The sequence below is a fragment of the Equus przewalskii genome, chromosome 29 (assembly GCF_037783145.1).
Source record: "Equus przewalskii isolate Varuska chromosome 29, EquPr2, whole genome shotgun sequence".
NCBI classification, from domain to species: Eukaryota; Metazoa; Chordata; class Mammalia; order Perissodactyla; family Equidae; genus Equus; species Equus przewalskii.
Window position 1 is genome coordinate 35974896 of NC_091859.1, and position 16605 is coordinate 35991500.

Here is a 16605-nt window from a genome sequence, read left to right on the forward strand (position 1 = left end):
TGTGTCTGGGGGCGCAGGTGGGAGGACAGCCTGGCAGCGGCTGCGAACCTCCGCAGAGCCACGTGCAGAAATGCTTCCTTAGGCCCTTTTAAACCTCAAGTGCACATAAAGGGCTCTCTACCACGGCCCCAGGCCAAGGGGACCTTCCCAAGGGAGCAGGCTCTGTCAGGACCAGGTCCAAGGGACATCATCCTTGATACTGGGTGGGTTGTTGGCCAGATCCTTCCAATGCAGCCCTGGCAGGCAGGTGAGACTCCAGCTGGCAACGGTGAGCCGTGGCCAGCACAGCACCTGGCACTGGGTAGGTGTGCAATTAAAAACAGAAAAAGCGCCTACAGCCCTAGCCAGCAAGTGTGTTGGGAGAGCACAGTTGGGGGCACAAGAGTCGCGGGGCCTGGAGGACAATTCAGTGCGCACCTCCAGCGACCACGCAGGCATTTGCAGGCCTCTGCCCAACCAGGGAGAGGAAAGGCTGCGGGAGGCAGGGGCCGAGCAGCGCTGATGCGGGCTGGTGCCTCAGCACCCCGCTTGGCACGCCACTCCTGGGCCTGCAGGGCACAGTGGTGGGCCTGCGGAAGTGGGCTTCTTGCCTCCACCCACATGACAAGGGAGCTGGCAGCAGCCCAACCCCTGGGCGGGTGTCAGACCAGGAGCGTCCCTTCCCAGGCCCTCGGCCGCCTCACTGGGTGGGTGATTTCAGACTCCCCAGCCTCCTTTTCCTGCCCCCTGGAACATCCCCTCTCCACCCAGCAGCAGCCAGAGGCAGTGCCCGGGTGCGGGGAGCTCTAATACCACATGGTGCCGGGCGCAGGCCAGGCCAGGTACCCAGAGCCTGAGGACGGAGCTGGCACGTGGGCACTCTGAAGACTCTCCAGGGCATTCTAATGTCAAACTGGGGCTGCCACATCTGTTCTAACAAAGACGGAGATGAGCAGGTGTAAAAAGAAAGCTGTTAAAAGCTATTACCCTCTGAGTCTGTTTCTTAGAAGGAATCAGGTTTTAAAAAAAAAGAACTTCAGAGACAGAGGACTATAGGACAAAATGAGTAACGTGTTCGACGTCAGGAGCTGGTAGGAACCTGTGTATTCTAGGGTCTCCGTCCTGACTTCCCATGTGGGTACTGTGCTATTGCACCTCGGGGTCTCCATACCCCAGCCCGGCTGCCAGAGACAGGTGGGCCTAGCTTCCAGGACACGCCCCCTGCCTGGCAACGGGGTGGAGGAGCCTCAACCTCTGGCTCCTTTGCCACATGTAAAACTGGGGATCCCTGAGCCATCAAAACCTGTGGGAGACCGGGAGGCAGGAGGGGCCGCGGAGCGTTGCTCCCGCCCGGGGGCATCTCCACAACTGGGCTCATACCTTGTGCATCCAGCCTCTTGTCAGCATAGACCTTGTAAGTGAAGGCGTGCCGCAGGGCCAGAGCTGCGAAGAACATCTCCACGCAGATGATGAAGTCCTGGTAGCCGGCAGCCACGGTGCCCTCGCCCACGGACACGCGGGCCGAGTGGATCTTGGGGATGGCCCCACACTTCTCCAGGATGGCCAGGAGCATGCCTAGAAGGGTAGGCGTGGGTGTCTGGTCCCAGAATGGACCCCCTTCCTCCATGCAGCCCCCCAAATGCCACACCCCCCAGGGAGGACGGAAGCAGGGTCCACAGCTGCTCCGGTGAGGCAGGGATGCCAAGACTAAGCTGAGACTTCCAGGAAACCCCACTCCCCAAGCTCCTCGCTGGCCACCAACACTGAGACGTCGTCAATTATGCGGGGCCCCTGGGATCCCCCATCCATGAAGTGGCCCCACCAAAGCTCCCCACGGCTCCTGTGAAAGGCCCCTGAGGGCCCAGACTTCACACCCAGCGGGCGCCCAGTGGACGGAGGCCCCTCTGAGCTCTAGGCCAGGATCGCCCAGGGGATGGTGAGCAGGAGGAAGGGGACACGGCTCAGGGGACAGGGCGGCACACAAGCCTCACAGGGGCTGGGAGGAGGCTTACCCTGCCAGAAGGAGAGGAAGATGACGGACTTGACCATGAAGAACTTGAGGACGGGGCTGTAGGCGCTGAGCAGCTCCCGCGTGGCGAAGTAGAAGAGGAAGAGGGCGTAGAGCGCCAGGCTGACGGAGATGTTGTAGATGATGGTCACGTAGAGGTAGCCGCTGGTGACACTGAGGGGACAGGGGAGCATTCTCCGGCTTGAACAGACCCTTCTGAGGGACAAGGGGCCTCCCTCCCTCCTCTGCCCTGCCCGTATGCCAAGCCCCATGGCTCTCAGTAGTGCACTGAAGAGAGGCGATTGAAGGGGTCCACACATCGGGCGAGGGGTGCAAGGGTGTGCGCTGCGGCCCAGGTCAGCCCTCCTGCCTCGGCTTCACCACAGACGTGTCTGAGCCACCCGCCTGCAACTCTGGTGCCCACACTCCTAGCGCAGGACACAGGCGTGGAAGCCAGTTGGGGGCTCAGCCTGACAGTCAGGCGGCAGGTGTCTGAGCGACACGACGCTCAGTTTTGCTCTTTTCACTTGAGCCGAGTTACATCCCCCAGTGAGGCTCAGTCTGCTCACCCACCTGGGTGGGGCCATTGTGTGGGCACAGGGAGTGCACGGGAAGCATCTGCAAGGACAGGGCCTGGACAGCTGGTCACTTTCACTAGCCCCCAAAATGAAGAGTGTGTGACACTTTACACGGGAGAGGCCTTCCACCTGGGAACTCACGATGGGCCTCTCGGGGGCTCTGACCCTCTCGCTCCCTGCCTTGGGAGTGGTCACTGTCCCTTCTTGGCCCATCCCCAGGGCACCACTGCCTGTATATGAAGATGACGAAAGCTGAGGGTTCGCTTCTGTGCTGAATCAGGGCCAAGTGTGAAGATGGCCGCTGCCAGGCTCGCGCCTCGCCACTCAGGGGTTCAGGGAGGTGGGAGGAAGGCAGGGCATCAGCCTCTGCAGGGCCAGCCACCCCTGCACTGACATGACCCCCACACACCGCTCAGGGGACCCGCTGCTTACTCAAAGTCACCATCCCGGTACTTGCCGAAGGCCTGGAGGACCACGGTGCTGACAGCCATGAGCGGCTTCACCACGCAGAACTGCAGGGTGGCCTGTGAGGGGAAGAAGGCCAAGAGGCAAGGATGAGCACAGAACCCGTGTAACAAGCACCTCCTCTGGCCAGCTGGGCCTGTGCTGGACGCCGGCGGACAGCAGAGGAGAGCCCAATGCCCTGCCCCGAGGGGACTGCTGTCTGGAGGGGGAGGCAGATGATGTGAGACGTGACAGTGCAACGTAGCTGTGTGAGAAGACAGAGAAGGAGGAAAGGATGACCGATGAGGGGATGGAGGAGCAGGAGACAGAAGATATCATCAGAGAGGGCTTCTCGGAGGAGGCATCAGCAGGAACGCGCCAGACAGACAAGGGGGCAGGCTTCTCTTCCAGGCAGGGGGAGCAGCTCACACCAAGGCCCAGATGCGGAGAGCGGACAAGTGCGACGGATAAGTGCCGGTAAAGGGCTGCAGCAGGAAGGTGGCTGGGGGACGGGCAAGGCCGGGGCCTTGCTCCAGAGAGTGGCCACTGGGGGAGCAGGGGTGGGCAAGGGCCTCCTGTCATCTTCCTCATCCACCCCCGAGTCCGGCTCCTTGCTGCACAGCCTGGGCCTGCATTCAGGGTTCGTGTCGCTGTGGGTCTTACTGGGGTAGAGAGGACCTACAGAGCATGGAATAGGAAGCAGCCCAAAGCACAGGGTCTGCAGTCCCGACATCTGAGTGTCAATTCTGGCTTCACCAACTACCAGCTGTGAAGCTCGAGTGAGGGGTCCCTTAGCCTCACTGGTAAATGAATGTGACCAGCCCCCAGGCCACAGGGTCGCAGTGTGGAGACTGCAGAACAGGACAGCACAATGTCTTCTCAGAGGTCACCCACCTCTGTGCTTTCAGTAAAGGGCTCTGCTGGGCTGCCCAGCCACTGACAGCATTCCGAGCCAGGTCTCCACAGTGCCCGTGGAGGCCCCAGTAAACTCCAGGGGTACCCACGGTGCCCAGGAAATCACTAGAATCCCATTCTCTGGAAATCAAGTTAACCAAAGCCATGAGGCTCCTTTTGTGGGAGTGGGAGTATTAAAAGGCTAAGCAAGTGTGGCTCCAAATAGGGCAGGGACCCTGCAGCAGAGAAAGCAGCCTGCTGAGCCCAAGTTTCTGCCCTGCCCGGGGATCGGAGTGCAGGGCAGGCCCAGCAGCCTGAGTTGTGGGGCTGCCGCAAGGAGAAGATCACGTGATAGTGGCTAGAGGGGTGATGCTGTTGTCAGCAAACCCCACAAACCACCCCACCTGGAGGAAGTGGGACCAGCACTGTTTGGGGCAAAGAAGGAGCAATCTGCACTGAGTGAGCGCTAAGAGCCTGCCAAGAGGCTGGTGCTGTCCCGGGCCAGCTCACTTGGTGCTCAGAACAGCCCATGATGTACGTACTGTCGTCATCCACATGACAGATGAGGAAACTGAGGCACGGAGAAGTTGAAGTGGCAGAAGAGGCATCAGAGCCTAAGTCAGAAAGTCCCAGAGCCTTCACTCCACCGCAGCCCTGGATCGGGCCTGAAATCGGTCAGCGGCTCCCAGGCCAGGCTGGACCTCCGAATCACCTGGCGAGCTCTGAACTCGCTCCAGGTCCCAGACCTTCTCGTCAGGCCAGCGTGGGGGTGGCTGACCCAAGAATCTCTGCTTCTAACAAGCCTCCAGGAGATTCAGACCCTGGGCTGGTCCTGGGTTTCTCAGGCCTCTTTCTGTGTCTGCTGGAGAAGCTCCCGGGCTCTCTCACTGTGGGAAGGGGTGAAGTTTCTTTTGTTCCCCTTCCTTTCACTACTTCTCCTGCCACCACCAGCAGCAAGAGCAGAACATCTGAGCCCACAGGGCTGGGGAATCATTTCTAACAAGGCAACTACGCAAGCTAGTGATCATGGGATCAAAACTTTGTACACAATATAATCATCAAAGGCCGTGAGTCACAGCTGGGCCCTGGGCGGCTGAGCTGGTAAACAATGGCTCTGAAAGGCCCCACCCACCCTGCACCAGGACAGTAACTCTTTCCCTGGAGGCCCAGTGGAGAGATTCTGAATTCAGGAACACCTGAGGCAAGGAAGATCTGGAAGCAGAACTGGAGACCTGGTATGGCCAGGTGGGTGCTCTGTGGGTGTGCCTGTGCTGCGGGCACTGGCCCTGTGCAGACGGGAGCAGTGGTGATTGCCTGTGCGTTTCACTTCCTCTTGTGACTATCCTGGCGACCTGGAGGGGCCGACAGAGGCCCTGTGGAGCCCCAGAGACTAGGTCGGGTCACACAGGCCGGGGGTGGCACGACTCTGCCTCCCTGAAGAGACAGTGGGCTCGGGGCCGGGCTATATTAAGTACTTCACACCATTACCTCACCCGCTCCTTAAACCATCCCTTGAGATAAGTATCATCACGCCCATTTTACAGAAGAGGAAATGCAGACTCAGAGAGGTTACGTAACTTAGCCAAGGTCACAGAGTCAGAGAAGAAGCTGGAAATCAAACTCAGATGGTCAGGCACCAGGCCCATGCACTTAACCACGACACCCCACTGCCTCCACCCAGGACACCATGGACCACAGGGAGGGTAGCCAAGGAAACCGGAAGCTGCTGGACTGCCAACTAGGAAAAGGGGGACGAGACCAGAGACTACACAGGCCTGTCTGGACATGTGTCTGTAATGCAGAAACCCTCCTGGCCTCTGGCCACAGCTGATGAGAAGTTTTCAAACTGAGATTCCAGAATCCCCATGCACTTCCTCTCATTCTCACGCACACCAAGACATGGTCAAAGCGAGCAAGAGTGCCCAGGGCTGCATCAGACCCTCCCAGGACACCTGTGCTGCCCCTCTGAGCACACCCTGCTAATGCATGTGCATCCCTAACAGCTTGGGGAGTGGCTGCTGGGGCTGGGGATGCCTTGCAGGAAACAGGAACTCCACAGAGGGGGCCCAGGGCAGCCTACGGCAGGATCATCCCTGTCCGACACCCGCCTCAGCTACTTTGTCCACCAGGGCAGCACAGCCCCCACAGGGGCTGCTCCAGGGCACAGCCCCTGGCTCCTGGGCCCTGGCTGCAACTCTTGACTGGGGCAGCTGCTGGGGGCACACACCTGCTTGCAGAACCGCAGGAATCCGATGGAGTAAGTCTTTCCCCAGAGGCAGCACGTGCCATATACACAGCTGGACCTGGAAGAGACAAGCAGAGATGGGGCTGGTGAGCAGAGCCAGGACTCGGGAAAGGCGGGGCTGAGGAAGGTGCACATCCGGGGTAGATCAGGGTGGGGCGGGAATGGCAGAGATCCTGGGCAGCCTTTGCCCGAGGCCAAGCACAGGGGAGACACAGGAGAGCAAGTGCAACTGTGGTAGGGTGTGAGGGAGCAGGGCCGCACCAGCCTAGGGAGGACAAACTGACTGGAAAAGCACTAAATGTGAAAACTGCAAGAGGGAGAAACAGGTGAACAGGGACAGGAAGAGAGAGGAGAAAGCGCTAGAGAGGCCCTCCCGAGTCCAGTGAACGGCCTCGCTCAGGAAGTGCAGGAGAGGCCCAGCAGGTCAAGGTCACAGGCAGATGCGGTCTGTGTGTCCAACTGACGCCAGGACAGCTACCAGAATGTCAGGCCCAGGAAGCAGGGTGTTGAGGGGGGCTCCAGAGGGACTTCATACTCACTCAATGGGCTTCCCTCTGATCTCTGACATGATGGAACTTTCTCCCCCGAGGTATTCATAGCACAGGCTCAGGAAATTATAGATGACCAAGGCTGTGAAAAGAGTGTCCAGAGAAAACCACCCAAATCAACAGGATGGGTAAACAGATGGCAGATTCTAAACCGCAAAGAAAGTAGAAGAACCAAAGTCACAGGCAGCAACGGAGGGCCCTCACGGACGCGAGAACCCGCACGGTGACCGGTGTGTAATCAACATCAGGCAGACCTGCACTGCGCTGCCGGGGGCCTGTGCGCACGAGGGCTGCGTACATAACCCTGCTGCGCACGCTGTAAAGAACAGCCAAGAAGCGATTGCCACAAACTTCAGGATCGTGTGGGGAGGCTGGAGCGGGGCGACAGGAGGGCCAGGCTGGGGGCTTGGGGGGGCTGGCAGTGTGCACGTTCTGGGGTTCAACAGGGATTGGCTTTTACAATTATTTATTAACTTTAAGCACTTTTTTGTTTGTGTGAGATGGATCACAATTTCACAACAAAACAACAATACAACATTCTTCAGAGGGAGAAATTTTAAGCCAGAATGAGATAGCAGAACCTTTACCCATCCCACAACTTGTGCCATCTCAGCACGCACAGCACTGTAAGCCGTAACGAAAACTACGAGGGGGACAAAATGTAGCACAAATGTCTTGGGAAGCTGGGTCAGCTCCTTGTGAATCAGGACACAGCTCGAGATCACCATAAAGATGCAAAATTTGCAACAGTGACCAATAGCATAGAAGTATGTTGTAAGTGCTCTAAATACAGCAATACATTGTAATCAGTCTCCTGGTCAGAGGACTTCTGCTGGGTCAGCAAAATGAAGGTGGTTGCCTGCAGCTGCTAGAGGCTAGATGTGCCAGAGGGAGGAGGGAGAGAGAGTGGAGGGGAGTAACAGAGCACAGCAGAGGACACCACAAAGGGAAGGGTGAAGGAGAAAGCAGAGGCCAAGAGCATGGGAACCAGAAAGGCATCCAGTGAAGGAGTGAGGCCAAGGGAGGGTCAGAAGAGGGTCAGGAGACAGGAAGGTCAAGGGAGGCACCCACAGCCCTGCAGCCAGAGGGTTCTTCCTCATCTGATGCTGCCACCCCCCTGCAGCATCGAGGCTCCGGGGCGCAGCCCCTTGGCTCGGCACTCCAGCTCTTTCCACAGGTAACGGGGTCCCTGCCCACCCCTCACACCTCCTTCCAGCAGGCTGCCACCTTCCATGCTTTCGCTCTGGCCGATCCCACTGCCTGGGAACCCACAGCACCTACCACACGGAGCTGTGACTGTCCCTCTACAGACGGAAAGCAGAGGGTTTGCAACGTGGGTCTTCTACCCGTTAGCTGCGAGCCTCTCTGTGCCTCAGCTTCCTCCTCTGTTCAATGGGGATAACAGGAACAACTACCTTGACAGGCAGTTGTGAGGGTCAAGGACATATGCAAAGTGCTCAGAAGAGTGGCCAGCGCTTGGTGGCACTGAGTGTTGGCTGTCACAGCCATTACCGTTTATCTGACTGCCTTCCTCAGGGACTTGTGTCCCTTGATGGGGCTGAGGACTCTGAGCGCTGCCTGCCTGGCATAGAGGCAGCTCGGGATGTTTGGTGACTGCAGGAATCTCTGATGAACCCTAGATCACTCTTCACTGACAAGAACTTTGGGGCATTTGAGAGTAAGGGGGCATCAAGCCAAATCTGATGTCAGCCTGCTAATAACCTTTGTCCAAAACCACACAAGGCCAAGTAGAATAAATGAGTCCATTCCAAGCTGGGTCCAGCTATATTGTGGTCAGTGGTATTTTCCAAAGATGGCTACATCCTGTGACAGTGACACTCCTCCGCTGAGAGGTGGGGTCTCGCTCCCTGCCTTTGCATCTGGGTGGAGCAGGGTGACTACAGCAGAAGTGATGCTTCCTGACATCTGATGTTGGGGTTAGAAAAGGGCTCTTTCCTCTGTCTGCTTCTCTCTTGAGATGCTTACTCTCGGATGTAGCCACCATGCTGCAAGGAAGCTCAAGCTAGTCCATGTGGAGAGACCACATGGAGAGGCTAATGTGGGAGGAACTGAGCCCCCAGCTGACACCAGCACCAACAGCCAGACACCTGAGTGAACCAGCGTCAGATGACTCCTCCCCCAGCCTTCCGGTTCCCCAGCTAAGACTCAGACATCACACAGCAGGGACACACTATCCCCACTGTGCCCTGTCCAAACTCCTGACCCGCACTATCCATGAACAAAATAAACGGTTGTCTCTTCTGGGGTAGTTATTCACGTAGTCACAGGAGGTAGAATACATCTAAAACCACTCCTGGAGTTCCCAGGGCATGCCGTGACCCCTCACCTCTCCCCACAGTGGGACATTCTGGTCCCTCTGCTAACTCCCAGAGGTAGACCCAGCGAGAGGCTACCTCCTCCTTGGTGGCCTCCCGTCCTGCTGCCATGCTCATTTCACACACCACCATCCTCTGCTGATTGGGTTGACCCTCCCAGTACAAAGGGCAGCACAAAGTAGCAGGAAAGCCATGGACCCGGGAGCCAGATGGTCTGGGTGTGGACTGTGGCTCCACCACTTAGCAGCTATGTGGCCTCAGGCCAGTTTCGTAAGTACTCCCTGCCTCGGTTTCTCCTGTGTAAGTGGGGATAACAAGAGCTCCCTCCTTGTGGGGCTGCTGTGAGGACGGGGAGAGTGTGACGCCTTAGAAAAGGCTGAGCTCAGAGCGAGCAGTCCACGGTGCCTTCCCTGTTGTTCTTTCAAGACTGTAAACTCCTAGCAGGAAGGAAGTGAGGGCAACCCCCAACAACTACCAGAGGGCCGGGCACTAATACACAGCCGGTCCACACAGGAGGAATGAGTGGGCAGACGTGGGCCAGAACTCCAGGTGAGGCTCAGGGAGGCAGAGGAGGCAGGTGCGGCCTACACTCAGTCTCACACTCTCCAAGGTGATCAGACTTCCGGTCGCCAAAGACAAAACCCTCCAGAAGAGCCAGAGTGGCCTGAAGCTCAACAGCCTCCTCCTTCTAGAACCGCCCTCCCAAGCTAGGCCACCTTGCAATCCACTCCTGGGAAGAGCTTGGAGCCTGAGCTCATATCCTTTCCCGTGTCGCAATGTACGTCAGCATCCCCCTGAATGACGTGGTGCAGCTGTCTATCCAGCTCTGCAGTCAACTGGTCAGAACCGTCAAATTTCATCCATCTCCCACAGTTCAAGATTCTTGGCCTTTTAACGGAGCCATGGGGCCAGGAAGTCTGTAAAATGCCAATTTGCTGACGATTTCCTTTAAGGGATCATTAGTGAGGCAATAACGCATTCTCAGAGAAGAGAGAGAAGACAGAATCTCCTCAAGATGACTCAACCAGCCCACACAGGACCCGCTGGCCACCTGGACAAATCAAGGCCCTCCAAGGAAATTAGAGCCTTGCAAAACGTCACCCAACACCCCAGCAATGGTGCTCAAAACGGACGCCTCAACACACACCCCAGGAACGAACACAAAGATACGCTGGCCCTGGACACAGGAGAACAGAAACGCTGCATGGACATCAGCAGTGGGCCTCTCAGCCAGCAGCCTTGTCACCTGACCACCTTCTAACCACACTTCCGGTCCCCTGGAGAGGCCCCAGAGATACAAAATGACATTATGGCACTAAATATTCACTACAGACTTTGTGCCAGGCTCTGGGGACACATAAGTGATGAGGAGACCAAAGAGCAGGCCCTCCAGACTAGAGGGGAGCATCCAGTATGAGGGGAAGGATGGTCGCTCTCTCTCCCCAACCCTAGACAATTAGGTACCTGCAACTTTCTGTTCCATTCTAAATACCAAATCTTAGATGAACTAGAGACAAATGCACACAATCAGGAGAGAAGGACCAGGATGGGGATGAAATGAGGATCGTACTGGAGCCTTGAGGCCTGGAGAGAAGACATCAGGGGTCACTCTCTTCAGGTAAGTGACAGCCACCTTGTCCAGACAGTCAGACAGGATCCACTCGTCCCAGGGGTGGATCCTAGGAGTTCAGCTTAATGTAAGAAACACTTTCTAACAGGCAGTCTTCAGAGATGGATGGTCGTGGGCTCTCTGCCAGTGGAAGCATGCGATGAGAGGCTGGCAGCCCGTGAGAGACAATATAAAGGCATTTCCAAGCAGCTGCAACTTTAGCGTTCCTTCTGACCCTGAGACTCAAGGCTTCCTTTTCTCACCGGCAGCTTCTCTAACCTGGAGCTGCCTGGACAGGAAGCTGTAGCCCAAGAGACTGCTCTCCATCCAACCTCCAGCACAGCCCCAAGGGCCCCCCAGGGCTTCCAGACAGGATCCACTAAGAAGAGCACTCCAGCCTCTCTGCCAGCAGCTCCCTGAGCCAGGATCATCATGGGGTCCCCAATAGAGGTGAGGTGGGCACGTCCGTCTGTTCGTTCAACCAGTTCTCGCTGGACACCTGTCGTGTGCCACGCGCTGTGTGCAGAGCCTCAATGACCACTCCAAACTCACCTCCTCTGCCCACCTTCAGCACCTAGACCCGGCCTCGCGGCCTAGCCTTCTTTCTATACACAGAAATGCTCTGGTTATCTGGAAAGACTTAGGGCACTCCGTGTTTCACATAACTTGTAAATGATCTCGGAAAACTTAATTTTGACTACTTTGGAGAGAAATCTTCTCTGCTCAGTAATGAGGGGCCTCAGAACATTCTTTCCCCCTTTTCCAGTGACCGGTGATCATCATGGACAATAGTGGACACAATGTGCTACAACCAGGGTGGGCAGGAACCCGCCCCTACCAATGACCCCAGACCTTGAGCCAAGTTGCCCCACTGGCAGTTCCCTCCTCCCTCGGGGCTTCTCTGTCCAGTGCTGAGCCTGCTTATTGCTGCTTCCCGCCACCCAGAACGCTGTTTCTGATCTCTCTTTTCTACTGGTTTCTTCTGAATATCTTTTTTTATTCTGACTGATGGAGCTCTTCTAATTCCTGGCTCTGTCAGAGCTGTTACTATCAGGGCCACAACGAGCCAGTGAGTCCTTCTGGCAGCACACTGGCCTTTGGTCTGTGGTGGCCCCGTGTCTGTGGCCCTCGGCTGGGTTCACCTTGACTGTGCTCTCTCTGCCTAGGAAGATGTTTCACTTTGGGTCAGATTCCAGGAAGTTAAGTTCGTCCAACTGAAACTGAGCGTATGAAGCATCATTCTTTATTTGTTTATTTCCATACAGGTAAAATCTCTTCTCCTAACAAGAGCTGGTACTTTTCCAGGGAAGAAATCTGTCCTGCACTCCTTCACCAAGCCTGGCACAGAGCAATTCCTGGGACTCGGACCCAGGGCTGAGTCTGGCCTCTGGTAATTACTCTCTGGGTAATCTGGGGTGAGTCTCGTAGCCTACTCGAGTTTTTTTTTTCACATTTGTAAAATGAGGATAATATACACTCCAGCAGGTAATTGGGAGGCGAGAATGAACTAACAGTAATGAGAAATACATGGTAAAACTGTGAAGTACCACATAAACATTAACAAAACAGTGCCGCCCGCATAAGGCAACAAAGCTGCATCTCCCTCCTCTGAACTCTGGCCTCCCTGTACCCCTCTGATCACAGAGTGCCCTGGGGCTGTCTGAGTCATCCTCAGGGGCTCCTCCCCAGCCTGACCACAATCAAACACTAAATTCAAGTAAGGGGGGCGGTTCCCACCCCTCCTCTGCCTGCCTGCTCCGTTCCCTTGGTGGCACGTCCCACTGCACTGTGAAGTCTGGCCCTTACAGAGGACAGAACCGCCAGCAGTGGGACCCCAGGCAAGCCGCTTACTTCTCTGGGACTCAGCCCTCCCCTCGCAAAATGGCGATACTGCCACCAAGGAGCAGGGTTTATCTCTGCCCTCTCCTCTCCCACCTGAAATGAGAAGGAATGGGTGGAAAGTACAAATCTTCAAGGACAAGGAGAGGGCACGGGAGACAGACGACAAGAGATGGTGACAAAGGCTCTGGGAGATGCAGCACGGTCACTGATCCAGGGAGGGGAGGGAGCCGCCAAGAACCCCAGAAACCCTTAGAACTAGACATACTGGCAGTTCTGAGGGTGCGGGTGCGGGAGAAGGTGGCTACAAGTCTCCACCTGCAGCGACTGGGTTTGCACTTTCAAGACAGGCTGGGATGGCTCTGTCCTCAGAGAACCTGGCCCAGCTGAGGGCAGCGATGAGGACACTTGCAGAAAATAGAGACGAAGTCTGAATACGAAGGGCAGGACATCCAGGTCTCCTCCCCTATCTGCACCCGTAACTCAGCCTGCCCAGCTTTCATCTCCCAGGTTAGAAATGAAAAATTCTTCTCTGTGGGAACAGGCCCAGAATCAGACTTCATTTGGTGCCTGCCCCACCGCTGCATAAAAATGGCAGAGAAAATGTCCCATGTCCTATCACCCAAAGGGGAGGCCCACCAGGTGCCCCGCACAACGAATATCCCACCTCTTGTGAGATTTCAGAATACTGGGGATAAAGGCAAGACCTTCTAAAAGCAAGAAAAAAAGAAGCAGGTCACATCCCGGCATTAAGCATCAAATCCAAGAGACTTTCCAAAAACGACACCGTAAGCTAAAAGACGGCGAAAAACATGGGAGAATGATTTCCAACTTAGAATTGCATTCCCATTGAATACCAAACAAACACAACAATATAATAGAGATAATTGCAGACAACTTTCAGATTTCAAAAAATAGAAGTCCCATCCACCCATTTTCTCAGGGAGCTCCTGGAAGATGTGCTCTAACCAAAAAGAGAGAAAAAAACCACAGAAGTGAAAAAAAATAGCACCCAGGGAACAGGTGATTCAGCACGGGAGAGGCGAACAGGATTCCGGGATGACGGTGAAGGAAAGACCCAGGACAACAGCTGAGCAGTAAGAGGCCTGAAAGCAACGAGGCCAGCCCGGAGCGAGGAGGGCAGCGCTCCGGGAAGAACGCCCCCGGGAAACCCAGAGCTAACAGATCCTTAACTGACTGTCTGACTGCACTGAGGAGGGTTTCTCTTTTTCATTCAGTTGAAGCATTTGGGAACAAATTAATGATAGATACACAGAAAACAGCAAACCAAAAAGCAAGCCAAGCAGTAACCAGAGGAAGAACAAAAAGTTGTACAAGGAAATGCAGTCTTGGGATACCGTGAGGCTCAGCTTCGAAAAACATTCACAGACACACAATAATGCAAACACTGAATGCAGACTTAGAAAACACTGTGATACAGTCACACAGAAAAGACATAGGAAAGAAAACCGTGTGTGGGGGGGATGGTTGGGAGGGAGATACCTAAATCAAGGCCTTCTACAGTAGGAAGTCACTACGGAACTCTACCTAAAATGGAAAAATCAATTGGGGCCGGCCCAGTGGTGCAGTAGTTAAGTGCGCACATTCTGCTTCGGCAGCCCAGGGTTCGCTGCTTCGGATCCCGGGTGCGGACATGGCACCGCTTGACAAGCCATGCTGTGGTAGGCATCCCACATATAAAGTAGAGGAAGATGGGCATGGATGTTAGCTCAGGGCCAGTCTTCCTCAGCAAAAAGAGGTGGATTGGTGGTAGATGTTAGCTCAGGGCTAATCTTCCTCAAAAAAAAAAAAAATCAACAGTATAAGCATATTTTTAGGTTATTCTAGGAAAAAAAAAAGAACAGTTTAAAGAGTTGAAAGCGCAGTGAACTTGGGAATCAGGAGGAGTCAGGGCAGTTTTGCATTACAACCATATGCACCTATTACAGTTGGTCTCTGACTTACGATGGTTCCTAAGATTTTTTGACTTTACAAAGGTACAAAAGCAATATGCGTTCAGTAGAAACCGTACTTGGAGTTTCGGGTTTTGATCTTTTCCCGGGCTGGCGGTATGCACTACTACACCCTCCCGTGATGCAGGGCAGCGGCAGTGAGCGCAGCTCCCAGTCAGCCCCGTGATCAGGAGGGTGAACAACCGACATCCTACCACCTTTCTGTACCCACAAGCACTCGGTCGTTCACTTTCAGTAAAGCATTCAATAAATCACAAGATATTCAACACTTTCCTATAAAATAGGCTTTGTGTTAGATGCTTTTGCCCAACTGTAGGCTAACCTAAGAGATGATGTTCGATAGGTTAGGTGTATTAAATGCATTTTTGACTTACGATATACGATGAGTTTATCGGCATGTAACCCCATCTTAAGTCGAGGAAGATCTGTACTTCAATAAAAGTAAAATTTTAGTTGTTTTAATTTTGTTAAAAAGAAAAGCAAATGTGTGCGCAGTGCCCAGTGGAGAGCCTGGCTCTGAGCTGGCTTTGGTCCAGGCCTGGCTGGCTCTGAAATGAGAGTTCTCCAGCCCAGTCTATTCCTGCCCCCTTCCTGGGTCTTGGGACACTGAGGAGGAAGGGTGGGAGGGGCAATGAATGGGGAGCTCTTTTTAATTTTAAGGGACACAGCCCATCACCACCTCCACAGTGGCAGGGCTTGTGGGCAGCTGGAGCACTTGCAGATAAGGGAACAACGGCAGAGGGTCCGAAACACAGTGCAGAGGTGCGGAAAAGGGCAAGCCAGGGCCACGCCCACAACCCAGACACCACAGGCTGGTGGACTCCAGGGCAGCCTGAACTTCACAGCAGCTGTCGGGCTGTTTGTAAACTCCCTCTGAGAGGCCAAGGGGATAATAGCGTTGCTAGGCGATGTGCTTGGCAGGGCAGCAGGCTTGCTGCGAGGACCTTTACACAGGCTGCGAGGAAGGCTGGGACAGGCAAGGCCTGAACAAAGAGGCTTCTGGAGCGGGGGGAGCCCCCCAACCACCTGCTGCTGCCTCTGGGGCAGGGAGTGAGGTTGGTGCCGAGGCTCCCTGGCTGTGCAGCCCCCCTTCTGCCAGGCACCCCAGTCTTCAGAGCCTGGCAGAGAAGGGAGCCTACACTTGCCCCCACCGACCACACAGGAGAGGCCCCCGCCTTGGCAGGGAAGAGCTTTCTCCTGCTGAAGAACCGGTGGGCAGACGCTGCTCCTGGATACTCATGCAAGGCTGGCAACTGGTCAGAAAAGGCTTCTCAGCCCCACCCTCTCAAGCCCAGCCTTTATGGCTCCCCAGGTACCCAGAGGCTTCCCTGGGGACTCTGCTGCCTCCAGGAACATCAGACACTGGAGCCCCAGTTACGCCCTGAGCAGGTCCCCCCAGGCCTCAGTATTTTCAGCTGGCAGGGCCAGGCAGGAACACCAGCCTGGGAATTCAATGAGGCCCCACGTGGGCAAACACAAGGCATGGAGCAGGTGTTTGATAAAGTCACTTATTCATTCAAAAAATACGGTGCGAGCGAGCACCTCCCATGTGCCTGGCTCTGTCAGCCCAGCCGCTCCTGCTCTCGCACAGCTAACAGTCCACTCAGGGAGACAGAGCAGACCAGGTCCACGCTCTGGGCACTGACCCGCAGACCGCGGTAAGGCCATGAGGACACAGACAGGGTGCTGGAGTGAGAGCGACAGGCGGAGCCTTCCTGAGGAGACACTGGAGTCAAGATGGAGGAGGAGGAGGAGCTGGCCGGGGGAAGAGCTCTGCAGGCACCGGGGAAAGGCCTGAGGTGCCCTGGCCGGAAAGGAGGCCGGGCCTGCGGCTGGGGCAGCGTGCTCCCGTTAGGCGCCTGCGTTTCCTCGCCAAGTCCAAAGGCATTTCCTGTGCCCTGGGAGCCCTCAAGGATGCACGGGTTCAAAGCAGGACAGGAAGAGAGATTCCCGCTTCTTAGGCGACAAGTATGCTGCACGCCAATATCCATGGAGCCCAGGGCCGGGGGCAAAGCCCTCCCGGGTCAAGGGAGCAGACAAGCAGTCGTGGTCAGCATTGCCCGGCATCAGCATAAGAAAACCCACATGTGGTCACTCTATCTGAAACTGGCAGTGGAGGTACGAGGAGGAAAACTGGAAAACGCACAACCAC

General features: G+C 55.6%; 1 protein-coding gene across 8 annotated transcripts in view; it reads right to left on the minus strand.

The window, feature by feature from the left end:
- TMEM184B (transmembrane protein 184B) overlaps window positions 1-16605 on the minus strand; it is a 46987-nt gene that overhangs the window by 4006 nt on the left and 26376 nt on the right. For 6 of the 8 annotated variants that reach the window (XM_070599742.1, XM_070599740.1, XM_070599745.1 and 3 more), the window contains exons 4-8: window positions 6688-6778; window positions 6131-6206; window positions 2998-3089; window positions 1992-2161; window positions 1360-1554 (exon numbers count right to left, since the gene is read on the minus strand). In XM_070599742.1, coding sequence (XP_070455843.1) covers window positions 1360-1554; window positions 1992-2161; window positions 2998-3089; window positions 6131-6206; window positions 6688-6778 — 624 coding nt within the window. Of the gene's footprint in view, window positions 1-1359; window positions 1555-1991; window positions 2162-2997; window positions 3090-6130; window positions 6207-6687; window positions 6779-14028; window positions 14491-16605 lie in introns of those variants that run through there. The other 2 variants (XM_070599748.1, XM_070599746.1) reach the window with 2 other exon arrangements.